This window comes from Lissotriton helveticus, assembly GCF_964261635.1.
Source record: "Lissotriton helveticus chromosome 1_1 unlocalized genomic scaffold, aLisHel1.1 SUPER_1_unloc_3, whole genome shotgun sequence".
Lineage (NCBI taxonomy): Eukaryota > Metazoa > Chordata > Amphibia > Caudata > Salamandridae > Lissotriton > Lissotriton helveticus.
Window position 1 is genome coordinate 1,923,088 of NW_027611670.1, and position 27,155 is coordinate 1,950,242.

Genomic DNA, 27,155 nt, shown 5'->3' on the forward strand with positions numbered 1-27,155 from the left:
GCGAATGGTGAGACACAATATTACTGTGCATGTTCTAATGTTCTCAGTTACTGCCATTACGCCAGTGCAAAAAGGTACTTAGCAGTTTAATCATTACATATCAGACTAACACCTTATCACTGCATTGCTAAGAACCTATACAAATAGATTTGAGAAAAACTTCAGTCACAAAATAAGTTGCTGCCGGAGAGGCTATAACCAAAAGACTGTTATTTGCTAGAAACATTTCAACAGGTTTTAAAGGGCTGCATCCAGACATATTTTTCTCAATTTAAGTGTTAAGAAGATTACGCGCAATTTCGTTTAAAGATAAATGCTGAACATTATCTAAACAAGCCCGACTCTAAAATCGGGTTCACTCTTACCGTGGCATATAAGCAAGAGAAAACTAAATGTAGAGACATTAACTCAAGGAATACACATTATAAAAACACGGGCTGTGAGAACAAATTCAGTGTTAAAACTCGCCTCAATCAAAGCAAAGTAACCCAAGTTGGGGAAAAAAGTTACCTGTGCCAAAAAAGATTCGGCCATAAATCTCATCTCACTGAATTTGAGAAAATGCACACTGGAGAAAACCATTCTCAGTGCTCTGAATGCCAAAAAAGTTTCAGCTTTACATCTTATCTCACTGAACATATGAGAATCCACACTGGGGACAAACCTTATCAGTGCTCTGAATGCCTGAAAAGGTTTTGTAACAAACAATGTCTTTCTCGACATGTATTAACCCACTCTGTGGAAAAACCTTACCAGTGCTCTGAATGCCAGAAATATTTCAGTAATAAAAGAGACCTTAATGTACATATAAGGACCCACACTGGGGAAAAACCTTATCAGTGCTCTGAATGCCAGAAAAGGTTTCGTACAAAACAAAGTCTTTCTCAACATGTATTAACCCACACTGGGGAAAAACCTTATCAGTGCTCTGAATGCCAGAAAAGGTTTAGTCAAAAACAAAGTCTTTTTCAACATGTATTAACCCACACTGGGGTAAAACCTTATCAGTGCACAGATTGCCAGAAATGTTTCAATGCCATAACCCATCTCACTCGGCATAGAAGAACTCACACTGGAGAGAAACCTTATCAGTGCTCGGAATGCCAGAAATGTTTCATTGACAAAAACAGTCTCACTCTTCATATAAGAACCCACACTGGGGAGAAACCTTTTCAGTGCTCTGAATGCCAGAAATGTTTCAGGGTAAAAAAAAGACTCAATCAACATACAAGAATCCACACTGGGGAAAAACCTTATCAGTGCTCTGAATGCCAGAAAAGGTTTTGTAAAAAACAAAGTCTTTCTCAACATGCAATGAACCACACTGGGGAAAAACCTTATACGTGCTCTGAATGCCAGAAATGTTTCAATTTAAAAAGTAGTCTCACACGGCACATAAGAATCCACACTGGGGAAAAACCTTATCAGTGCCCTGAATGCCAGAAATGTTTCAGTTTAAAAAGTAGACTCACACAGCACATCAGAATCCACACTGGGGAAAACCCTTATCAGTGCCCTGAAAGCCAGGAAAGGTTTTGTAACCAACAAAGTCTTTCTCAACATTCAATAACCCATTCTGTGGAACATCCTTATCAGTGCTCTGAATGCCAGAAATGTTTCAGTATAAAAAGTAATCTCACACGGCACATAAGAATCCACACTGGGGAAAAACCTTATCAGTGCATTGAATGCCAGAAATGTTTCAGTGAAAAAAGAATGCTCACTACACATACAAGAACCCACACTGGGGAAAAACCTTATCAGTGCATTGAATGTCAGAAATGTTTCAGTGAAAAAAGAATACTCACTCGGCATACAAGAACCCACACTGGGGAAAAACCTTATCAGTGCATTGAATGTCACAAATGTTTCAGTGAAAAAATCAATCTCACTCACCATATAAGAACCCACACTGGGGAAAAACCTTATCAGTGCTCCGAATGCCAAAAATGTTTCAGCTGTAAATCTGATCTCACTGCACATGTGAGAATCCACACTGGGGGAAAAACATTATCAGTGCTCTAAATGTCAGAAAAGATTCAGAGGTAGTGATGGTTACATGCACCATAAGAAAACACACCAACAAAAATAATTCAGTGCTCCAAGTGCCAGAAAAGCATCAATTTAAAATGCAATCTCACTCTAAATGAGCAGACGCACACAATGAAAAAACATTACCAATGCTGTGAATGCCAGAAATTCCTATTTTTTGATAGGCACAGCCTTACTAACCATAATCAACTCCATTCTGATGAAAACCTTATGAGTGCTCTGAATGCCAGAAAAGCTGCAGAGAAAAACGCTATCTCACCATGAGAAACTCCACACTGGAGAAAATCCTTATGCCATAAAAGCTTGAATCTGAAAGACAGTGTTATGCTTCATGAGAGATCCCACTCTGGGGAAAAACCTTATGAGTGCTCGAAATGCAAGCAAAGTTTTGGTCACAAATTACTTCTCACTTGTCAGGAGCAAACTCACAAGGGAGAAAAAAGCCTTATGTGTGTTCGGAATGTCAGATAAGGTTTATTCACGAATACAATGTCATTTCACATGAGAGAATTCACACTGGACTAAAGCCTTATACAGGAGGGGAAAGCCAGAAACGTTATACTCAGAAAGGAGATCTCACTTAACATGAGAAATGCGCCCCCACCAGGTGAAAAGTAAGGCATATCTTGAGTTGCAGAAAAGCTTCTAACAACCTGACTTTACATGAGAGAGCACATATTGTAGTTGCAATAGGATTCATCAAGAAATTCTTGCAGGGTAACTTAGGCTGCCCGCATGCAACCTCCAAAGAAATTTCAGGCCTTGAAAATGTTTTAATTGCAACAAAATCCACAATTTGAGTGTCTGAAAGTTACAAAACTCTCAAGGTCTTTACTTGACACAGAGAAGTGTTCGTACTTGCAAACATCAACTAATGAACAAAAAATTCACAATATTAATGTCTTAAATTTTCTCCACCCAAAAGGTTTCTACTCACACTTGTTTCTTTACATATGACTGAAATCTAGATTTTCATGATAAGATTAGGCCTAGGCGGTGTTCCGCATTGAAGAACTCCGCAAAGTGTAAAAAAAACTCAACCACTCAACGCAGAGTTCTGCGAGCAGCGGAGTGCGTTAGGGTCAATTTGAAGCGCTTTTTCGGCGAGTAGCACGCTACTCCAGGATCCAAAAATGATTAGTGGTGAATTAGTGTAGGGAAATATAAAATGTATTTGAGAGCTGGACATGTTGGTCTGTTAGTTGGGTTGAAAAAGAGAGTGGGGGATAGAAGAGGGAAGGTTTTGCATTTATATAGCGCTTTCTACCCCATATGTAGTGTTGAAGTGCTTTTCAGCGAGTAGCATGCTACTCCAGAACCCAAAAAGATGAATAGATAGATCAATTATGGTGGGTAGGTTGTTTTATTCTATAAATACAACTGTACGAAAATTCATAACAATTCTGTTGTAAAGTTGTATCCAAGAGGCAAGTATAGTCTCTGATAATAATGTATACAAAGTTGGCTTGCCATCAAGACTGATGCCCCGTAATGTTGATGCAAAGTCATCTGTGCTGGAGTATCCTAGACTCTTGTTGAATTGTACCATCCACCTTGTAGGTTCTGCTATTTGTATCAGGTCCAGGTTCTAGGCAGACACAAACGCCGAAATTGTGCACTATTTATATTAAGCATAATGTAGGTGAACAGATGACAGTAACCACTGTACAAGCTGTATTAGGTGCTTAGAAGTAGAGTGACATAGAGGGCAATAAACACTCCACTAACTCTGTCACTAGCTAAGTACAGACGAACGCCAAAGGTCCTCGTACATAATGAAGCATCAGAATGCACCCTCTTTCTGCATCCCATGGGCATTTTGGCTTTTGTTCTACAGAAGAGGCTGCAGACACTTCCATAGCCCTTTATGTAGCTTGGATCACGTAGGAGAGATTCTCAGCGGGCATGTTTTCCTTTGTATTGGGCATGGCCACGTTCAAATGTGGGAAAACCTTTTGTCTTGCGACTGCACTGTATTACTGACACGGGTGAAAGGGCAAACAAGCAGTCAGGAGGCGCACTGATTGTATTCCCCCACCTGACAGGATGGTGACAGACCCCAACCACCTGCAGGGGAAACGGGCCTCCTCGTTTAATAGCTCCCAGACACTTTAACTTTGTAAGCAGACTGGTGGTTTACGACTGTACCTACGTTGGGGCACCACAGGCTTTTTCCAGCATAATCTGGTGTACTCCCCCTGTGTGGGATGATAGCACCCACTAAAGACTGCATCGTTGTGTAGTCTGGGATAGTGCACCTTCCATGTAATTCTGAACTGGGCCTTTAAATACGGTATTATTTTGTGTTTTAATTCAGGTATAAAAAGAATGTGGTACTACTTGTATACTAGGGTAGGACAAGGAAGATTGAATTTCTACGGTGGCAGCAATGTTTTTGTCAAAGTGCTTTATGCCCTCAACACCCTCCCGTACCCTGAACATAATGGGATTACGTAGATTACACCTCTGCGTGCCTAATGCTGCCATTTGCATTTCAATACAGTGATTAATATGGCTTTATCAAGTTCAAAGCCATTAGGCTTTCCCGACCTGTCTGATACTTGCATATGGAAAAGATGGGTCATTTGGAACCTAAAGATAGATAAACATATTAATAGGTCACAATTTAAGTCTGCATCTAAAATAAAACTGTAAATTAGGAGAGGTGAGAAGTGAGAAGTAAAAAGGCAGCCGTTAATCGAGCTGCATTTGTACATAGGCCTTCCTATATTATGAGATCTATTCCTGCTTCAGTCTTTAATTGCAATGAATACTTTAATACCCAGGCATGAAGTCATCATCGAGCTGTTTAAATAATCCACCTGTCTCGCCACCTTTTCCCTGCCGCATCCTTAACCAGTGGCCTAGCCAGTGTGCCCTGGGCCCCAAGGCAAGAAAGAAAATGTGACCCCTGCCCTCTGTTTGGACTGTGGAAAACAGCAATAATCATTGTTCTGTGGGCCCATCAGGCCTCTGTTTTGAACTGTGACAAACAGCAGTTATCAGGGTTCAGTGGGCCTTTAAGGCATCTGGGAGCAGGTGCCACTCTAGTTGCTGCACCAATGGGAAGCCCTTAACAGCTTCTATTCTAGCCCCACTGTAGAACCGAAACAGCCAAGTACTGATCTGGCCATATATGCAGGCATGCAGCCGCCTCTTCCACTGAAGGGATTTAAGTCTCATGAAAGCAGCATGCGGGAAACAACCATTTTCTGAGGCAAAGTCAACCAACACCTCGTCTGTTCCAACCTTTTTCCATTTAAAACCAGGGACAAAAAAACGGTTCATCGTCATCCCTTGCTTATCAGAGTAAAATAGATTCATCTAACATTACAGTTTACCACATAAAAAATTGTGATTCTGTTTACAAATTAAAACTGGCATGCATATAGAAAGGGGAGTCTTTGGCCAAAATAGCCATTTTCCCTACCCCTACTTTTAACACATCTTATACAAAAAATACTAACTACATTGTCATCCGTAAATAGTCATTAGCGCCTACTCATAACCAAATGCCACTTAGAATTGTCTTTTACTTCAAGCTTTTAAAAGTAAATTTATATAAAAGCAGTATTGAATTTTTTGACATTGTGTACTCTTACCAAAATTTAGAGCATCAATTTTATGACACACCATAGAAAGAAGGAGTTGTTTATATATACTAAACCTCCAGAAACGTTTGATTAACCAGTTATAAAGTCACGTCTAGCTTAGTTTATAGTCTTCTTTTTTTTAATAGAAATTATTTCACATTGTTACTTGATCTGCATGGCTAAACACTTAGCCAGTTTTAACTTTCACTCTGCTGCCCCCACTACCCTGAGCTCATTATTGTGTTTTTTAGTTATACCTTTCTCTATAACAAAATATGCCTGAACTCCTTCCTCTCAGTGAGGGGGTTGTATCACGGTGCAAGGAGATTCCCAATAAGGAAGCATGCCAACTATGGTGGGTGAGGGAAATCTTCCCTTTAGAGGGATATTTCATCTTAGCTAGGTCTTCATTTGCAAAAGTAATCCTCATAGACCCAAGGGTTTCTTGTTTGTGGTAGAAATACATTTTTACCCTTCATTGTACGTTCAAGCACAGACCATTGCATGAAATGTTGTGATCTATGTAGTGGAAATACTCTGTGCACTGAGAAAATGTGTTAAAATAACGGAAAGTTGATAATCGCATTTAATAACTTCTCATACCTGGATTTATCTAGAAGAGAAGTCTGTTAATTCTAGCAGATTTTTGATACCACAAGGTATAAGAAATTAGGGTGTTCTTTATCTGATATATTTATCAGTAAATTATCTGAAATTATTGAACATAAATTTTGCAAGTATTATTTCTAAATATAAAGGAAGTTCTATATTGGTCTTTTCTGAACTAACCCCAGTGCGTATGACTACAATAACCACCGCTCACAAATCAATATTGTGCTTGTTTAGTGAGATAGCTAAATGAGCTAGGAGAAACCAGGAACTGGCGTCAGTATTTTTCTTAGGAAGCTTCAAGTTAGAGAATGGAAACACTTTTTAGAAAGCCCCAAAAATTGTGATAAAGATATTTCAATATGTTTGACAAAAAGAATAGGTACATTTCATGACAATATTGAAATAACAGAAACACATATTTACACAACATTACAAAAATATTAGAGACTAAATGTCAGCAATATAGGAAATACTGAGGTTCATGTACTAATAATCCATTTAGTAAAAAGTGGTTGCTTGTAGAGTCAGCACACTACTGTGTCTGTGATTGCTTTTAAATAATGGAATTTTTTAATGCACCCCATTTTACTTTCAGATTTACAAATGTCCCCTTGGGTTACTACCTCCTGTTACTGTTTTTCAGCCCACATATGGTTTCAAAGTTTAATACATACCTTAAGGATGTATTTAATATTAAGAAGGTAAACTATTAACATTCCCCTTCCAAATTCTGAATTGTTAAATGGGCTTAGTACATTTCTAAAAGGGGTTTAGCATTTGCAAACTCTGTGAAATACTGAACCAGTGGATTTTTTTAACAATAAAACCCTTGGTACATGAGGCAATTTTTCTCAATTTCCTCCAAATTAAGTTTGATAATAATGTTAGTTGAATGATAACCTGTACATGTACCTATTTAGTGTTAGTGTTGCTTCAGATCAAATAAAAACCATCACACGTAACTCTTACACAATACTTAAAGACAGAATTTCTGACATCCAGCTTTAATGCTTTGTTAAATATATTTGCAAATGTTGTAACTTAAACAGGAAAACAGTCTCTGGACATAAAATAGGATGTAATCATAATCTTTAGATACATCTTCTGAGTTTTAGGAACAATGTGTGTCTTCTGGGTTTACTCTAAACCACTATAATAAGCATATTCAATCCTTTTAGATTTGATTTGTTTGTACTGGTGTCTATTGCAGACAATAATCTAGATTTAGACCAAGGATCAATTCCACCCATGGCTTTTAAAACCTATTTATCAATGATCTCTATTAGTGTTATCGCAACTAAAACTGTAATAGAACTGATCTGACAGATGGACCTTCAAGTATTATGCTCAGTCAATTTATTAAACAAACTATGGAGTTAAAATCTGAATAGATTATATCCACAAGCATTGCCTGAACACTGTATTTTTCATCAATAGATTACTTATCAGCACATTTTCACTCATCCTCTATTTTTCGCGGAGCTCGTGCTGGCTGTTTGAACTCTTTTGAAATATGACATTTAAATGTCCAAAAGTTCAGGAATTCTAGTTTCAAGCCTGGTCAAACCTTAATGAATGCTACACCAAAAGATGCCATTCTGTTCCTACATTTTATTGTGCATCATGATTCAGAAATGGTATGTTTTTGCTTTCGGAGGTAACATTCTAAACATATTTATTGTTGTTGCCATCCGAAAAATTATCACTAATTAGGAAGATAACAACAAGTGATCCTGTGATGCGTGCTGGAAGTGTTTAATTAGAAGGTGGATTGAATTAAAGTTTAGGTGACAATTTCACAAATATATCTGGATTTTGTATATACTTAAAATTGTTGATCTCCAAAAAGGCCTAAATCAATAACTTGAATTGAAATTCAAGTTTATCATTTGAATCCTATTGTTGGAAAAGATGTGATTTTGAACCCCATGAGGTGGTTCTTTTCCAGAAAGCAGTCAGGTTGTAATCATGAGTCAAATAAGGCTGAGGAGGTTAAAATATTCAAATTGAATTCTATTTCCATATGAAATGTTCATTGTTCAGTATATTTCTCTTAGTATTTTAGTGTGCAGACTTTATTGCTTAAGGAAAATAATTAGTATTTCCTGTTCTTTATGAACGTTTCTATTGTTGAACTTTCTAGTTTACCCGAAATTAAGAATTGTGCTCTACATAACTTTGCTTTGTTACAGTATTTTGATTTTTATGTACACATTTTGTCTCTTATGTGCATAGCAACTTATGTTTTGTTTTGCTTTAATAATCAGCTTATGTTTATTAGGTTTTATTATTTAATAAAATGTTTCAAACACAACAAATGGTAGTTTATATGTATTTACAACTGCAGCATTTTTATTGTATGGGAACTTTCAAAGGGGCCAAAAATATGGTCTGCGGGATGACGGAGGACCACATTGGCATCATCAGGGGGAGGTTTGGGCAGATGATTGGGGGTATATGTAAGGTTGGAAGTAGGGGGAACAAAGCATGTACATTGTGTGGACTGTGACTCCTGGAGTTATTGTGAGGGATACCATGCTACCCTGAAAATGTATCCCCTAGTGATTTTTATCAACCTACCTTATTCGGTTTTATAAAAGAAAACAATAAAAGTCATATATAAAATGATAAAACATCTTCCAAGTTACAGATTGACAAATATAATATGTCTAAGTTCATCAAAACACAAGATAAAAATGCATGAATTACAGTACAGAAGTTAATCTCAGCTTGACCTGAGTCTAACAGCAACCAGTAAAAAGTTGTAAAAAGATAAGAGTTGGTCTCACCTGCCTAAAACCCGCTTTTTTGAGAATGGGAATAATCAATAACTTTCTAGGGACAGCATAAAAACTACAAAACATTAGAAAGTGCATCATGTCCTGAGGAGACACACCGTTGCAGCCACAGGGCATGAGGCACTGGCCTCTGTGGAAGCTGCAAGGGTGTGCCAAGAGGTAATGGAAGAGGTTGAGCTGAAACCGGGTCACTAGAAAATGATCATGGATGCTTTTAAACCCTAGAAGATAAGGTTCATTGGTTGGTACAGTTTTTGACATGATGTACTTACGCACACTAGGCTAACACAGCTCATTTCCCTCTCTATCACAGCGGCTCATTCTTAAAAAACACTCTTGGACCAGAGAAAGGTCCCTCTTACATATGCGCTCAGGGTTAGCGAATAGTTCCCACCTACCCTGGTAAGGCCTTCTCTTATATACTGGAGCCATCGGATGCGCGAGACACGGTCAAGTGAAAGGCATTCCCATAGGACATCTTTGCGAATTGTATTTTCTTACCTAGCCCAAATATTAAGCCACAAAGCCAGGGGACGGAAAGTCAGTACATCTGAGAGGAAAGGCATCCCCAACTCTTCATGCACGACATAAAATGGGGTGCTTTGTGGGACTGAAAGGCCCATCGCAGGAAAGAGTTTTCAGCACTTTGCTCTGCCCCTACCCCAATGTGGCCCAATATCTCACTCCCATAACTAACCTTTGAGATATATTCAGCTTCATATATCTGCAAAAGAGACCCTATTGGCTTCCCTCCCACTCTGCTAGCAAAGTTAAAAACAGCTGCAAAAGCTTTCACTAGATCCCCTTTCTTCCAAGTAAGCAAAGGGCACCAACTCAAGGAATCGCCAAACACAACTCCCAAATAGGAGAAAACATTGGTCTTCGGTATTGACAAAAGTCCGAGTTTAAAAGTGAACTGTTTAGCTTTACGAGAAGTTGTAGGCCCCTAGCTGTCCTCGCCAAGAGGACTGCGTCATCCGCGTATAGAAGGACTGGTAGGCTACGCTTGCCTACCTGGGGACAATCCGCATTTGTGGCCAAAAGGGCCTTGGCTAAGGAATTAATATATAGGTTAAAAAGAACGGGTGCTAAAATGCACCCATGACACATCCCTCTCTTGATGTCAAGCAGACTGGACACTTTCAGGTCCTTTGAATAGCGGACAACCGTGGTTGAATCACGGTGAAGATCCCTCAGAAATAAAATGATGTTACTGTCAATGCCAATGGAGGTCATCAACTGCCACAGCTTGGACCTATTGACCCAGTGGAATAATGAGGACTGGTCCATGAAGGCTAGGTATATGGGGCTGGAACGAGCCACAGTGTATTTGTTCAGAACCATGTACAGGTTCAAACACTGTTCCACAGTGGAACGACCTGGGCGAAAGCCGTTTTGGATATCGGATAAAAAGTTGTTTTCATCAACCCAAGATACAAGTGTGTCAAGTACCATGTGGCCCACCACCTTCACCACAGAGAAATGAGCCTAAAACAATAGGTACTGTACCGATCTCCCTTTTTAAATGCCGGGACTATATAAAGCCCAAGAATCTGAGCGGCCAACCTGGACTGCAGCATTGATAACAGTTGTGAGGACAGGCACCCAGGTTTTCATGTGGGCGATGTAGAGATCTGGCGGGATTCCATCTGGCACGTGGGCCTTGTTTTTAGACAGACCCAGAATACCGCCTCTCACCTCTTTCATGGTGAAAATAAGTTCTGACTTGCCTTCCACCCTTTCCTGCCCCTCAATTGGAGGGGTATCCGACTGGAAGATACTCTCGAAATTATGTACCCAATCATCCTCTGTGACATGAGCATTTAGTAATTCTAGTCATTAGCATTATTTCCAGATAGAAATGGGCTGTTAATAATGCCCCAGAACTTTGAGCTATTACGCAGTGTACTAGCCTCCACTAAATCGATCCAGGCCTCCTCCTTCAGGGCAGGCTTGCGAGTTGCTAGAGCAGCCTTATATGCTCTTCTTAGTCCTTTGACCGCCACCCGGTCTTGGTGCTTAACACCCAAGGCCAGTCTCAGGTTCCTGGAAGCGTGCGAGCACGTGAGTCAAACCATCGTGGACCTGGTTGCTTACGGCCCCCACCCGGGGCTTGTAGTAACTTCCTTATGACAGTAGACATGGATCCAAATGCACCCATGATTTCCGGAGCACTTGCATCATCATCAAGACAGGTGGCAAACTCACTGCGAGACTGAGTTAAAAGGGACTAATGGAGTAGCTGTGGGACAATACAACCCCACGTTACGCTCCTTCCTGCTTCCACCGCTTTAAGGGCGACACCAGCCCCCCCACGCCCACCTTGGTGTGTCAAAGTGTTCCGGTCCAGCCTGTTAAGACACATATGGGGTTATGGACACTACATTCACTCGCCTGCACAGAAAAATCGGTAACCAGTGAGTAAAAGGGGGTAAATACAAATGTGAAATCAATAAAGGTCTCACACCCTCTCCCAAAAAGGTGGGGTAATGTCTTTTTTCCCTGGAGGCAGCTTATTCATTACAGATGTCAGATCAAATTCAAGCAAGATGGAGTTAAGCTCAATACCCTGGGGAGTATGTTCCATGTGTAAGCCTGCTTGTCGTGCACAGCCCATAGCTTCCACTCCTCCTTGCCTGATGTGCCCACACATGAGTGTTAAAATCCCCTGTTAGAAAAATGTAGTGATAACTCTGACCTTTCAACCGTGTGCCAATGACTTGTGCTACAGGCTGGGGTGGGCGATCACGGGCCACGAGGTTTGATCACCTGATTTCCTGATCAAATGCGTATTGTACGTTGCTTGACCTATGCTCTTTTGTAATATATGACAATGCTATGACCTGAATACTGGGATGTTTGGGTGGAGGGATGTTGGGGTTCTGTATTGTTAGTTATATAAAATTACAAAATGAGACCGCGTTTAATGTGTATGATGCTATTACAAGATACAAGTGGTACCTGGAGCAAGGTTTATCGTTTGCTTTTGCATATATCGCACAGTAATGCCAGATGTCATTGATTGTATGCTTCATTTTATTCTCTATCTCGTTGGATGCAGCCGGCCCTCTCTATGGGTTGTAGGCACGCTGCTGTGTACTTGTATCAAGTGCAATAAAGGTCTTCCAAAAAAAAAAAAAAACTCTGAACTTTCAAGATGCTATCCTGAAATACAGACCCCAGCAGAGTTATATAGCCCTCATCCGGGTGTGTAACTCCCCCGTTGTAATAGTTTACCCAGAAGTAGCTTGCTCTTTCCACTGGACAACAACATCACATGTGAATTGGGAGAGACATATAGTGAGGTAGTGTAAGAAACTGGCTCTGTATACTGCATTAAAGTGAGGTACAGTGTGTATAGAGTCCAAGTTCTCCAGAGGTAGATAGAGGTTAAAGTTAGATAGAACCTTACTCTTTAAAGTGGTAGGTTGGTCGTGCAGTAAGGCAGTATCAGAGGACAGTGTTAAGCATTTGATGTACACACTCAGTCAGCAAATGAATTCATATACTCAAGAACTGAACTCTAGGCCAATTGTTTTTGTATTAAAAAAATACTGTTTTATTTCTAGAACCATGCAAGTCTGGCACAGGTAAGCATAAAAATACTTTGCAGTAATAATTTACTTGTATGTTACGCTCCATTGTCGCAGCCACCGTGATCTCAAGGATAGATTATGGAAATGCCCTCTACCTTGGCCTGCCAAAAATCCTGACAAATAGGCTACAGGTTGTGATGAACGATGCGGCTCGTCTCATTTTTAGACTGCCAAGACGAACCAAAGCATCCCCCCTGTTACAGAGCCTCCATTGGCTCCCCATTAAGGAGCGAGTGGAATTTAAAAGTTTGTGTATAGCCCACAAAGCCATCTATGGCATGGCGCCCGCATACATCAAAGATCGTGTGGCGGTGTACAGCCCAAGGAGAACTCTCAGATCTTCAGACTCTCAATTATTGGTCTGCCCTCGGTACAAACTTGTCACCAAGGGTGGAAGAGCCTTCTCGGTGCTGGTTCCTCAGCTATGGAACACACTACCTGAGCCACTGCGCAGGGAAGAGAACCTCCTACGCTTTAGAAAGGGGTTGAAAACGCTGCTGTTTAGGAGGTCCTTGAGTGCCATCTAGGCTAGTGGATGCCTCTCTGTATTGCTAAAGTTGTTGTTAGTACCATCGATTTCCGAGCGCTTAGAGGCCTGCAGGTGATTGAGCGCGTTACAAATCAAAAATAACAATAACAATAACAGTATGAACACAGTTCAAATATGCAGTAGAAATTGTACTTTGTTTGAATTACAGGGGAGCAGTAGTATCTAACACTTAGCAAATAAAGTACATTGAAATGAATAGGCTTTTTCAGTAAATTGCAGGTAAGTTACTTTTTACGTTACTTTTCTAACTCAGTGCTGGATACCTAGATTCAGAACTGGGACATTTCCTCGAAACAGGTAAGTAATTACGTTTTGGTTATTCACATGATTTTTAAAGAATATTTTCAGTTTTCAAAACACCACACTTGGAAACTTTTTGGAGCAGCACATTGTAATGAATGGTCTTCTACAATAAATTGCAGGTAAGTTACTTGTTGCATTACTTTTCTAACTCAATGCTGGATACCTAGATTCAGCACTGGGGCATTCCCTAGAAACAGGTAAGTAAACATGTTTTGGTTATTAGTGCAATTTTTAAAGACTATTTTGAGGTTTCAAAACTCCACACTTAATAACATTTTGGAGAAAAAGTGTCCATGTTATCCTATGTAGGGAAAACAGAATAACGGTTTTCAGGTAAGTAATCAACTGTGGGTGTTCAGGTTCTAGGGTTAGACTCAGGGGTCGCCCAGGGTCAATGATGCACTGTTGTTACACCTTCAGCGGCACTAGGACAGCGGGGTGCAGAATGTTGAGGCCCAATGTTATCCTATGGAGGATAGGGGAGCACCGGTTTGTGCGGTTGGCAAGCAGGCCACAGGATTGTGGGAGTAAAGCTCTTAGGGTTTTGCTCAGGGCAAGTTGGGGACCAAAGGTGGACCCTCCGCGGCACTAGGGCGGCCGGGCACAGGGGGCTGTTTTGAGGTCGGGTGCCCTGTTGATTTCAATGGAAATTCTCGGGACAAACAAAACACTGCAGGCTCGGGGACGAGGATCTTCGAGGAGCGACCACCACTTCGAGGGGTAAGTTGGGATGTTGAGGGTTGGTTGGGCACACAAGGCCGTGGGGCGTGGAGTGCAGGGGGCCCTTTCAACATCAGTTTTTCTTACCTGCTCTGGTCGCGGTAGGGGGGACCTCTGGATTGAGGCTGCAGGCGTCGTCTGGAGGCTTGAGACAGGTCAGGGGTCGCTGGATCTCTAGTCAGGATTGCCGGGGGGACCATCTCGTGGTGTTGTTTCACTCAAGCTCGTGCCAGGTTCGGCAGGTGCACAGTGGTCTGGATTCTCGGTTTGTGGCTGGCACCAGAAGCTGCAGTTTAAACATGTCCGGTGTTCACAAGAGAAACAGTCTTGAAAGTGAAGGCAGGTCCTCCGAGGTTTGTGAGGTAGCTGGCTACTGGACACGCCGGGGTTTCGCAGGAGCAGGTTCTAGGGGAGACAGGCCTGTAGAGCTTGGGCCAAGTCAGTGGGCGTCGTCCTCTTATTAGCTCTGTGCAGATTCTCGTCCTTCTTCTCTTCTTTTCTTGTTGTTGCTGGATCTGAGGAAGGAAGGTTCAGGGTGCCCCTAAATACGAAATTTAGGGGCATTAAAGGTAGGTAAAGGGCAGGGACTAATGGGTCCATTCCCCTGGGGTGGGTACACCCCGATTCTGCCACTCTCCAGTGGGAGTGGGGCTGAAGCCTGTCCCTGGTTGGCTGGGTCCCCCATCCTCAAGATGGCAGGCACTCGAGGTAGTGATTCACCTCGCCTCCCCACCTTAGGGGTGGAGTTGGCAGAGGTGGCACACCTCTCTTCCTCACTTGTTTTTCCTGCGGGTTCTCCCGCCCAAAGTGGGGGGTAGAACCAGTGGGGAACAGTTGCTGAAAGTGGCAAATGGTCTGGAGAGGCTCACAAAGGCTGCATGGCATGCCTTTGAAGCTTCCCCTTCATGAACCCTGCCCATCCTGGGGGTGGAGGCATGGCACCTCATCCCAGGATGTGCATTGTTTCAGGTCCCCGAGAGCATCAAGCTCTCGACCCAGGGGTCCAGAAACATGTCTGGTGGTGGCAGCCTAAGCAGCCAATCAGTCAGGTCACTAGGAGTTGGTCGAGTTTCAAGGGGCATCTCTAAGATGTCCTCTGTTGTGCATTTTACATTAAATCCCAGTCTGGCATCAGTGTGGGTTTAATGTGCTGAGAAGTTTGATACCAAACTTCCCAGTCTTCAGTGTAGACATTATGGTGCTGTGGAGTTCGTAATGACAAACTCCCAGTACCATATACTCTTAATGGCAGCACTGCACTTTAAGTGCCCGGGAATAGACTTGGGCACTGTAGGGGTACAGGGCTCATGCACCTGTACCCTCACCACTGGCATAGGGCACCCAGCTGGAGGGGTGACTTAGGTATGACAGGGCAGTGGTTTGTGGGCATGGCACACAAGGATTGGTGCCATGTCGACTCTTCACTTTGTTCTGCATCATGACACGCAGCCTGCAAAGGCAGTGTGTGAGTGTCAGGGTACAGAGCCTCTAAGGGTGGCACAATAAGTGCTGCAGCCATTAGAGGCGTTCTCTGTCACAGTGCCCTGGAGACCTGTGGTACCATTTTCCAGGGGCTGACATGTAGCCAGAGATGTCAATTGGGTTAGTTTTGGGGCAAGAACTGAGGCCCTGGGAACCTAATTGGCAGGGACCCGGGGTACACAAAGAAAAAGTGCATCAGTAGTCTGGCAGAAAGTGGGGTGTTACTGCAACAGAAACCCACTTTCCTACAGGTAGCGGAGATGCCAAGGACAGCTTCCTTGCAGGAAGGCCGGGTGCTGATTAATAAGTCACTTCAGCTAGCCTCCATCCCTAAATTGTGGAAGCATGCCAAAGTAGTGCCCCTTTTGAAGAAACCATCACTCGATCCCTCTCAGCCTGATAGCTTCCGGCCCATTTCACTGCTTCCCTACCTTGCAAAAATGGCAGAAGCGCATGTCAATCTCACTCTGACTGCCTACTTAGAGTCCAATGGGATCCTAGATGAATCCCAAAACGGTTTCCGTGCGAACCACAGCACGGAGTCTGCCTTGCTAACAGTTACTGAACATCTAAGAGCTTCATTGGATATGGGCGCAACCTCTATTTTGATTCTGCTGGACTTGAGTGCGGCTTTTGACACGGTCTCCCACAAGATACTGCTTGAGAGACTGTGAGAGATTGGAGTCAGGGAAACGGCCCTGGATTGGTTCGCGTCATTCCTATCTGACCGTTCCTTCCAGGTGCACACCCCTCCGTACTCATCCAGCAGACTCCCTCTTGAATGTGGGGTGCCTCAGGGGTCTGCGCTCAGTCCCACATGGTTTAATGTGTACGTCCGCCCCCTGGCCGTGATGGCCCGGGAACGTAAGATTCAACTAATATCATATGCGGACGATACACAACTAATTTTTAATTTCTCTAATAACAATGTGTTAGACCAAATGTAGTTCCAAGAAGACATTCTGGCCATATCTAGGTGGCTATCTAACAACTGTCTTCAATTAAACTCCTCCAAAACAGAGATACTCCTGATTGGCAATGGCACGCAGACATGGGATGAGCATTGGTGGCCTCCTGCATTGGGACTAGCTCCTATACCTAAGGAGCTAGTAAAAAATCTAGGAGTGATGCTTGATAACTCGCTCAATCTGGAATCCCATGCCAAAAAAGTGGCGGGCACCTGCTACGGGCTTCTGCGTTCTCTCAGACCCATTCTGGGGTTTTTTGAGCCCCCCACCCGCCAGCTCATAGTCCAGGCGTCAGTCCTTTCCCATCTAGTCTACTGCAACTCCCTCATGTTAGGCTCTAACACGACTACAATTAACAGGATGCAAAGAGCACAAAACGCTGCTGCCCGTGTTCTGTTTGCTCTACCCAAAACCTGTCATACATCCCCTTTTCTACGGCGTCTACACTAGTTACCTATAAAGCAACGCTTACAATTCAAGACCCTCTGTCTTACCCACAAAATCTTGTATAGCGCTGGCCCCCAAACTCTTCAAGGACTATGTTCCTTTTATATCCCTACACGCGCACTCCGCTCAGCGGATCTTTCCTTAGCACGTACCATCAAGATTCGGAGGAGCAGAGCCGGCGGCCGCTCCTTTAGGTACTTGGCCCCTAAGCTTTGTAACTCCATCCCCCTAAAAGCTCGAGCCACTTCAAACCATCTGCTAATCCAAAAACTTGGTTGTTCGCGTCCATCTAGCACATCCTCTGTCGCACTAGTGTCAGGTCTGTCTGCAAACGCTGGGACGCCCCGTTGCTGGGGTAGCCATGCGCTATACAAGATTCCGTAACATAACATAACATAACAAAGGTGATAAGCTCCTCTTGGCTCTCCCTGACCTGGACAGGGTAGCTGGAATGAAGAGGGTTTAATACCCATCCTGGTGATAATCATTGTCTACAGCCCAAGTTTCCTGGAGGCATATCACATCAAAGCTCTTAACAAGGGCCAACCATTCGGTGTTCTCGATCTTACTCTCCAGCCCCGCGATATTCCAAGAAAGAAATGTATACCCTCCATTCACACTCGATACCTGTTCCGAGGGCGATATATTTCCCTGGGATGTGGGTGCCACAGGGTCAGAGGGACCCACCCATCGTCAATCGCAATCTTCCTATGAGCTCAGAGTTTAGTTTAGTTTATTTGTTGTGCTTACCCCTGTAATCCCCTCTGCACGACCCCTATGGCCCACATCTTGGAGCAGCTCAAGCTGGGACCGTAGTTGGTAATAATTGGGTCTGTAGAAGTGTCAAGATTGCTCAGTTTCAACACCTGTAGTTAGACTGGGCAACCGTGCTTAAGATGCGGCTTACCATAACTGGATTGTTAAAATTGATGATAATGCAGTCCCCTAGCCCGGATTTCTTGGCGCTACCAACCCACTGTGTACAGCGCACCATGAAAATTTGGTTTTCCACCCTAAGCCCAGGGTCAGTGTTGGAATTGAGCCAGTGCACCACCTTATTGTTCAGCTGGTAAAAGTCTTCCTTGGTCCCGGGGTTGAGGCATGGTACTCTAGATAACACCACAACAAGCGGAGTGGACTCAGGTAGGAGATGAACCGATCCCAAACTAGGAGAATAGTTATTCTAGTCCCCGGGGGCATGGCTTCCAGCATTCCCACCTATCATTGGAACTGTACAATCCACCCACTTTGAAACCCTGAGATTGCAGACACTGAAAAGATACTGAGTTCAGGGCGACCCCTGCCCCCCTCCGGTTGGCTGGACGGTCTTTAGGGTCAGTTCTGGGCATAATAGGTGGCGTTGTATCTCCTACCATGTGACTAGGCTGCTTTGTGATACACTGCTCTGTCTCCTACCCCCGTGCCACTACCACTTGGACTGGGAATGGTGGTTGAGATCATAGGCCTTGTAGGAGGGATACTTGTGGAGAGAAGGACATGGTCCCCTTGCAAGGAGGCGATCAGTGCAGACAGGTTGCTTTCCAGTGCAGAAAGTTGTAGTAGGATGTGGTCCAATTTAGTTCCAAGTGCTGACAGTAAGGCGGCTTTGAGCATGTCTAACTGAATAGCATCCAGGTTAGGCACTACTGGGTGGACTGCTGAAGATGACTGTGATCCAATGTTCTTTTTGCGTTTACAAGGGCCCCCAACCGGGGAACGCTTCCTTTTAGCGCCTCCTGGGCCCAACCCATTGCCAGGGGTCATGTCAGGGGCTGACCTAAAAATTGGCGACTGGGCACCGACCCGCGTGACAACAACTGGTGTAAGGAGGGTTAATACCCACAGCCTGGTTTTGAGGCATATCTTGAGGTATGTTCACCAAGCCTACTTGAGGGGACTGAGGCTGAGAATGGGAACCGGCATATGGAGCAGCAGACGAAACCACTAGGGAAGGGTGGGAAGGTGAGCGAGATAATCGTCTAATAGCCAATTCCATCTCCTTGTCCAGAACCCCAGCACCATGCTGCAAAAAAACTTCATATGTATGACTTTTATGTTTTTTTTTGTTTTATAAAACCGGATACATTTTGTTGAATCCCCTAATGTTTAGAAGAAACATAGATTAGACAGTAATGGATCTTAAAGTATGCCTTTTCTGCCTGCTATTGCTGCATTTGGGGAGCCAAGTTTACACAGGCTGTAACTTGATTGGTATGAAATATATTCTTAGGCATCACTATATCCTTATTCCTTTAGTCTATTATCTGTAAACACTTTGAGTGTTTGGTAACGGGCTCTGTTAAAGTACAGAGTGCTTTAAAAAATCCTTGTGAACCCTGCAACAAGGTGTTTAGTTCACAGAGTTGGGCAGCCACAAACCTCACCCATTTATTCCTGGCTTGACCTCTTTGCCAAAATATTGTGGTTGAGAACTCTCTATTAAAGGTCTGGGCAGCTCGCACTCCGTGGCATTTCCTTGATAAGAACAGTCCCGGTCTCACCATCACAGACCGTGACATCCACGTTGTGTAACAAACAAGATGGAATCTAGAAAACCAGGAGATTTGTTTTTCAGCCTCACCTTGTGACAAATTGTGTTCTCAAGATCTATCTCTTTGTTTTTAACAGTTACAGGAATAACTTAAATCAAACTAAACATTTGAGGTAAGTTTGTGATTGAAAAACAGGACTGTAACCTTGGGTAGTCTGAGATGCATACTTCGTATCATCCCACTTGTACCATACAGCAAGCGGCAGCTAAACCGCCACCCAACTGATTGGCCATCTTTAAACACTGTAAAAACGTGCATGTACACGCTGGGGCTGCCAGCTGCATCCCGCTTATGTTGTAGGTCTTCTTTGCCGTATTTCGTTAACCAGAAGCGCAGAGAGAAGCCACAATGATTTTTTTCGTTCTTCAGAAATCGAACGTGGAGTTTTACAACTTCAAATGAATATATGAATCTTTTACTTATACTTTAAGTTATTAGACTCTAAGGGCGAGATGTAGGTAAATAGTATTTACCGATTCTAAAATACAGAATTTTACCGATTCGGTATTTTAGAATCGGTAAATGCTATGTAGGTAAATATTCGGTAAAAATTACCGAATCGTTAAGATTCGGTATTTACCGAATTGGTATTTTCAGATTCGGTAATTGCCATTCATTCCTATGGGAATAGCATCCAGGTTAGGCACTACTGGGTGGACTGCTGAAGATGACTGTGATCCAATGTTCTTTCTGCGTTTACAAGGGCCCCCAATTACCGAATCGGTAAAAACCGATGCAGTAAAATAGGGAAACATTCAAGTGTGGCAGGGTGTCACATTGACACCCTGTTGCACCCCTGAATAGTGCTTGTGTGCACATGTGGCACACATACATGGCCTAAGGGCAGCCATACATGGCCTAAGGGCATGTATGGCTGCCATATTGCACTGGTGTAAATGCACAGATTTGCATTTACAGAGGTATTCGTTATTTACCATCAACTAATAGTTGGTGGTAAATAACGAATCCTTAAAGCACTGAAGCACTCTTCAAAGTGCTTCCTACATATCATTTACCGATTCTGTAAATACCTAATCGGTAAATGATGATTCGGTAAATACTGAATCGGTAAATACCGATTCGGTATCTCCCCTACATTTCAAATGGCTCAATACTGGTCGGTAAACCTGAAAGTGACTGAATTTCGGGTTTACCGACCGGTAAAGGACCACCTACATCTGGCCCTTTGTTCCCTGACTGATTGTAACAAAATGTAAATTTTAGCAAGGACAAGTGGATACTGTCCTTATAGAATCCCTTTGGGATCGTAAAGAAGTGCCACACTCAGCGCAACTCCCGGCAAATTCGTTTTTCTACTGTCCTGCACTGAAAAGCTAGGAAAGATTGCATCAAAGATGGCATTATGAACTTTGGCACTATATCTTGTATAGCGATCCTAATTTAATTAATTTTCCCAATTAGGTTACCTTGCCCCGTGGACAAAACATTGATCTACAGTTTTCATCTCATCCCGGCTGGGAAGTGAGTCTAACATGCTTTCTACATTTGACTAGCCTCCAGATTTAGATAACATTAGGCTACCAAGGGCTTTCATTCCTATTCAAGGGCCGTATTACGTCTCGCCTGGGTAGCGCTTGTGCTATCCCTTTGAGACATGCTGTATTCAGGATATGGGAGTGTAGCTCCTCCCACTTTCTGCCCATTTTTTCAATTGTCTCATGTTACTGTCATTTGTAAATGGTGGCTTTTCATTGGTCAATAGAATTCACTCAGTATATGGAACACACTCCCTAGAGACCTACACAACAGCTTCAGCACCCAACCGACGCACGCTACGACCGCAGCAACGCCACCCACCAACACCCTCCGCGCCTGGACCCCGGTCAACACCGAAGACACCGTCCACATGATGAACTCCGTCCACTCCGGATCTCCGACCGACCCCTGCCCTCACCACGTCTTCAACAAAGCCGACGCTGTCATCGCACCCCACCTGCGGGACATCATCAACACCTCATTCGACACCGCCACCTTCCCCGAGAGCTGGAAGCACGCCGAACTCAGCGCTCTACTCAAGCGCTCTACTCAAGAAACCTACAGCTGACCCCACCGAACTCAAGAATTACCGCCCCATCTCTCTACTCCCGTTTCCAGCCAAAGTCATCGAAAAGACCGTCAACAAACAACTGGCCGCCTTCCTCGAGACGAATGGATCCCTCGACCCATCACAGTCCGGATTCCATGCCAACCACAGCACCGAGACAGCCCTCATCGCCGCCACTGACGACATCCGAGCCCTGATGGACAAGGGAGAAACAGCGGCCCTCATCCTCCTAGACCTCTCCGCGGCCTTCAACACCGTCTGCCACCGCACCCTAGTGCAGCGCCTCAGCAACGTCGGAATCCAGGAGAAGGCACTAGAATGGATCGTCTCCTTCCTCGACGGAAGAACACAAAGAGTCCGCCTACCACCGTACAAGTCAGAGGCCACCGAAGTCATCTGCGGCGTCCCTCAAGGATCCTCGCTGAGCCCTACTCTCTTCAACGTCTACATGAGCCCCCTCGTGGCCATCACACGCCAACACAATCTCAACATAATCTCCTACGCCGACGACACCCAGCTGATCCTCTCCCTGACCAACGACCCCGCCGCCGCCAGAGCCAACCTGCACGTAGGGATGAAAGAGGTAGCCGAGTGGATGACGACGAGCCGCCTGAAAATGAACTCAGATAACACGGAGGTCCTCATCCTGGGCTCCTCGCCCTCCGCCTGGGACGACTCCTGGTGGCCCCCCCCCCCTGGGCACCGCACCCAAACCGAAGGACCACGCACGCAACCTGGGGTTCATCCTGGACTCCTCCCTCTCCATGACCAGGCAAGTCAACGCCGTCTCCTCGTCGTGCTTCGACATCCTGCGCATGCTGCGGAAGATCTTCTGGTGGATCCCCTCAGAGACCAGGAAGACCGTCACCCAGGCCCTCGTCACCAGCCGACTGGACTACGGCAACGCACTCTACGCCGGAACCACCGCCAAAATCCAGAAGAGACTCCAGCGCATCCAGAACGCCTCAGCCAGACTCATCCTCGACATCCCACGACACAGCCACATCTCCGGACACCTAAGAGACCTACACTGGCTCCCGGTCAACAAGAGAATCACCTTCCGCCTCCTTACCCACGCACACAAAGCTCTCCACGATCAAGGCCCGAGCTACCTCAACAGCCGCATCAACTTCTACGCTCCCAAACGCCACCTCCGATCTGCCAGCCACGCCCTCGCCGCCGTCCCACGCATCCGCAGAGCCACCACAGGAGGAAGGTCCTTCTCCTACCTGGCCGCCAAGACCTGGAACTCCCTCCCGGCCGACCTGCGCCTGACCCAAGACCACCTCTCCTTCAGGAAGAAGCTCAAGACCTGGCTGTTCGAGCAGTAGCGGCACCTCCCCCCCCCCCCCCCCAAGCGCCTCGAGACCCTACGGGTAGGTAGTGCGCTCTATAAATGTCTTTGATTGATTGATTGACCTCTGATGCCACTGCTCCTTCTCCTGCTTCAAAGGGAACCTGAAACTCCTCCTCAACAAATACCTTACCACACACGCCAACTAAACTAGGCTCCAATAGCTCATTCTCTCCATTACGCGACGGTTTGGGATAGTTAGTTATTTGATTGTTTCAGTGATAAAGTATGTCATTCACTTCTATAATTTATGCTGTTCTAATTAGTCCGCTCACTGTAAACACACCTTTTTTTGCCTTTTTCTCTTTATCTCAATTCATCCTTGCTCGTTAATCTAAGTGTATAGCATCCTACGCAGAAGTACGTTATTTTATTTCTCATTTTATGTATCCTATGTAAAGCTGCAATATGATATTTCTTTTCATGTAAAGCGCTCTGATACCTTTTCGTCTAACTTACGCTATATAAAATTTATAAATAATAGGATTAGTACTCCCATAGAGCCACCTTTTCTCATCTTGTAACCTCCCATTGTGACTGCCCCCTTACATGTGTTGCTGCACTGTATGTTGTATTTACAATCTGGAGCACTATTTCCCTAAAAGACTTTCCCCAACCTGTTGTTGTAGGCACGACACGGTCACCCGCAATGTAATGACTTTTTGCAATGCAGCATACTCTGCGTGGACTTTAATAATGGCGGCCGCTCGACTTTTCTTTTGTTGCGTGTGTCTCACCCAACTTCATTTTTGAAACATTGTACGATTTGTTTCTCCCAGCATGGCATGATGCTAATGGAGCCCATGTGTCTTCTTTTCAAAATGTGCGGCTTTACTGACTTGCCCCTCACATGAAACGTGATACTTTATCAAAAAACAAATATATATATATATTTTTTTTTCTTCACGTTTTGCTCAATTTCGCGGCTAGGCGCTGCATACAGCCGTGCGGTGTCCCGCGGGTGAGCAACCCGCTCTATATTCTCCACACTTTCCTGATGAAAAGCAACGGATCGCACCACAGCAAACTTCTTGGTAAATCTCAGATTTTATTAGGTTTTTCCGTAACAAACAAACACCAACGCGTTTCGTTCTAACCTAGAACTTTATCACAGTGCCGCCCCCAAAGTACTTCCTGTATTTAAACCAATGATTACTTCATGTTAGTCACATGATTTAGTTCCTGGGGCATTGTGGTTCATATAGTTTATCTTGTGATGTTTGCAATTCATTACTACAATTTTGAACCGATACGTCTGCAGCTGAGGGACGTGCTCCAGCCAAGGTGACTTGCCCCATCCCTCAGCTGCAGACAGGCCCCCCCTCGTGTGTGGTTGCCTGGGCTGAGACAGCTTCCCGGGCACACACAGAGCCGCACCGAGTACTTCACAGGTCTTTTAAAGACCTCCAGCTTGTTAATGAGGCTTTGTTGTTTTGTCACTACGTCTAGAGCCTTTGTATCTCCAATCTAACTATTGCTGGGAGACCCAAAATATTTTTCCAGCCCCCCACCCCCACTAAATGTGGCTCTAGTTGCGCCGCTGGCTACAGGGCTTGTGATTTGCTCCTGCTCCTCCCCTCCCATCACCGTAAATGCACTGGCGTAACAAAAATTGAGGGGGCCTCCCTGCACGGCATGCAGAGGGGCCCCCTCCAGGCTCAAACAGGAGCTCTCTTGGTATAGTGCAGTGCCGAGGGGGCCCTCTGGAGCTTAGGGCCCCCGCACTACGGGGGCTGCTGGGGCCTGTGTTACGCCCCTGCGTAAATGAGGTGTGAAAGGCTGGCTGGAAATGCACCAAGCAGTGGTCACATTTCCAGGCTACCTTCACAGACTGGTGAATAACAATTAGAGCAGCCCCTCCGATCTGCTGAAGTACCTGCGCCCCCTAGGCTGGTAGCGGGAGGGGGAGGGTTTAAAGACACCATGCCTCCTGCCATACTCTCGCATCACTGTAGTTCGACGAGAGCACTAGGATGAACCCAAACTGCATCTCCCAGAAAGCATTTGGCAACTATTCTTAACATGTGATTTCTTTATAGGGCAAACCTGGCCCACAGGTATAAGACAGCTTTACAAAATAACCAGACTATGTCACTTTTTTGTCACAAGGAAATTAAATGATTTGCCCAGAATCACATGATGTTGGGTCAAGGCCGAGATTTGAACATACTTTCCGATGGTCCAAAGCCATCATTTCTCGTCTTTAGACCAAACTTCTCCTTCCCGAGGCAAACAGCAGCTTAAAGATTTTTTTGTTTTTCAGCAACCTAAAATTGCTCCCTTTTCAAGGCTGTTCCGTCGCACTGACAACTATAAAAAACCTTTTTGCAATATACAAAAATTGGTACAGTGGCATAATGGTGGCTTTCTTTCAAGACTAAGGACTATTAAATCTCACCTCGACACTCTCCCTTCTCGCATACGCAGATATCAGACCCGCCAGGTAGAGCTAAATTGCGAATGCCCTTTAGATCAATTGTTTCTCAGCGATTTCCATAGTGACTGCCTTTGTGGTTTTGATATTCTAATAGCGAGACCCGCAACACAAATAATTTTTCTTCAGAATCAGTTTCTCTCAATCTTTGAAACAGTTTGATAGAAAACACAATTTATTTGTGTTTGCTCTGGGGCATGTCTGCGTTCAGGTTTTTTTGGGGAAAACATTGTTATTTGATGAACGCAATTGTCATGCTGCATAGAGAATTGGCACACCAGCATAATGGCGCTTTATTATTTGAAATTATCCTTCATACATTCAATAGGCGAGACAGGGTTCCATGAGAATAGACAGAGAGAAGGGACTAATCTCCGGGGAGAGGCAGCATGTTTCGTTACAGTGCGGGAGCTCGTCGCACGCCTTTTGGGTGCCGTCAGAACCTCGAGTCTGTCAGGAAGACAGACATCTCAAGGACTGAAGCGATGTCTCATCCACTGTAGCTTTTATGTACTTTCCACATGACTGCCACCTGACACTTCTGGCTGTCTCACAGCACTGGGTCTGGCCACACTACCATCTCATAGGCACCCGTACTATTCCAGTAACTGAACTCTCCAGAGGAGCCCCTGGCTGCCTGGTTCCCTCTGAAGTACCCAAATGTCTATAGTGGGCCTGGTTACACTGCCTACCTGACTGCCCAGTCCATGCAATAGGTACCCCAACCACTTTGTATTTGTTTTAATTTTATTTTTGTCTCGGATTTAGAGCCCCTTTTAAGTTGGCATCACAGCCTGCACTAACTAAATGGAGGGACCGCTGCTGCTGAGAGCAGGGACCCCTTAGCCTGCTGGTACTCTAGGTCTGTAGCATTGTGGGCATCACAGGCTGTAGCGGTTACAATTAGTAAGTGGCAGCGAGGACTGGCACAGAACGATAGCCTGATGCCAGCGCTGGCACCGTCCCATTTATTCATGTATGAGCCGCTTTCACGTGCACTTCCTTCCTATCTTGGCACCAACATAAAAGTGGCCCCATTATCAAACCATAAACCTTAACAAGCATTGGTATACCCAATAGGTCTCGCCTTTGGGACCTATAAGTGTTTATCCATGCAACAGTTGATGTTGTTGCACCAAGGATATTGTGCTGCATATCTAAATACTTATAAGTTCCCAAAGGTGAGACCTATTGGCTATGCCAATGCTTGGTATTTGTTTTCTAGTACAATATATATAAGGCTCCCGGTTTTCCGTTTAAACGGATTTTCACATATAAATGCAGACGGAAAACTTTTTTCCTTTGTCTGTATTTATAAATATAAACGGAAAAATACTAACAAACAAGATTTCGACAAAGTGCTTCAGCCCAAGATTGTCTAGTCTAGTGCACAGAGGAATGCAGCTGCACTCAGCGTGTGCTACGTCTCGTAGTCTGAGAGTACTTCATTCAGTTGAGCCCGGGCAGTGTTTCACCCCAGGGTTGCCTAATCTAATGCCAAGGGAAATGTGGCAGCCATCTTTCTGCATATGAAAGGCGTCCTACTAAGAGGGAAGACGCCTTTGGCACTCTCCTTTTGCAGGTCATTCATCAAGACCCCTGGGAGCAGCCTGGGGTAGTCATCCCCAT

General features: G+C 44.4%; 2 protein-coding genes across 2 annotated transcripts in view; both read left to right on the forward strand.

Annotated features, from left to right (window-relative positions):
- The window catches only part of LOC144805857 (uncharacterized), a 303,652-nt gene that overhangs the window by 204,089 nt on the left and 72,408 nt on the right, over positions 1 to 27,155 (forward strand). Inside the window, 3 exon segments of the mRNA XM_078672338.1 lie at positions 820 to 1,427; position 1,513; positions 1,597 to 1,951. Coding sequence (XP_078528464.1) covers positions 820 to 1,427; position 1,513; positions 1,597 to 1,951 — 964 coding nt within the window.
- The window catches only part of LOC144805858 (uncharacterized), a 2,350,900-nt gene that overhangs the window by 32,374 nt on the left and 2,291,371 nt on the right, over positions 1 to 27,155 (forward strand). The gene's annotated exons all lie outside the window — the stretch shown is intronic.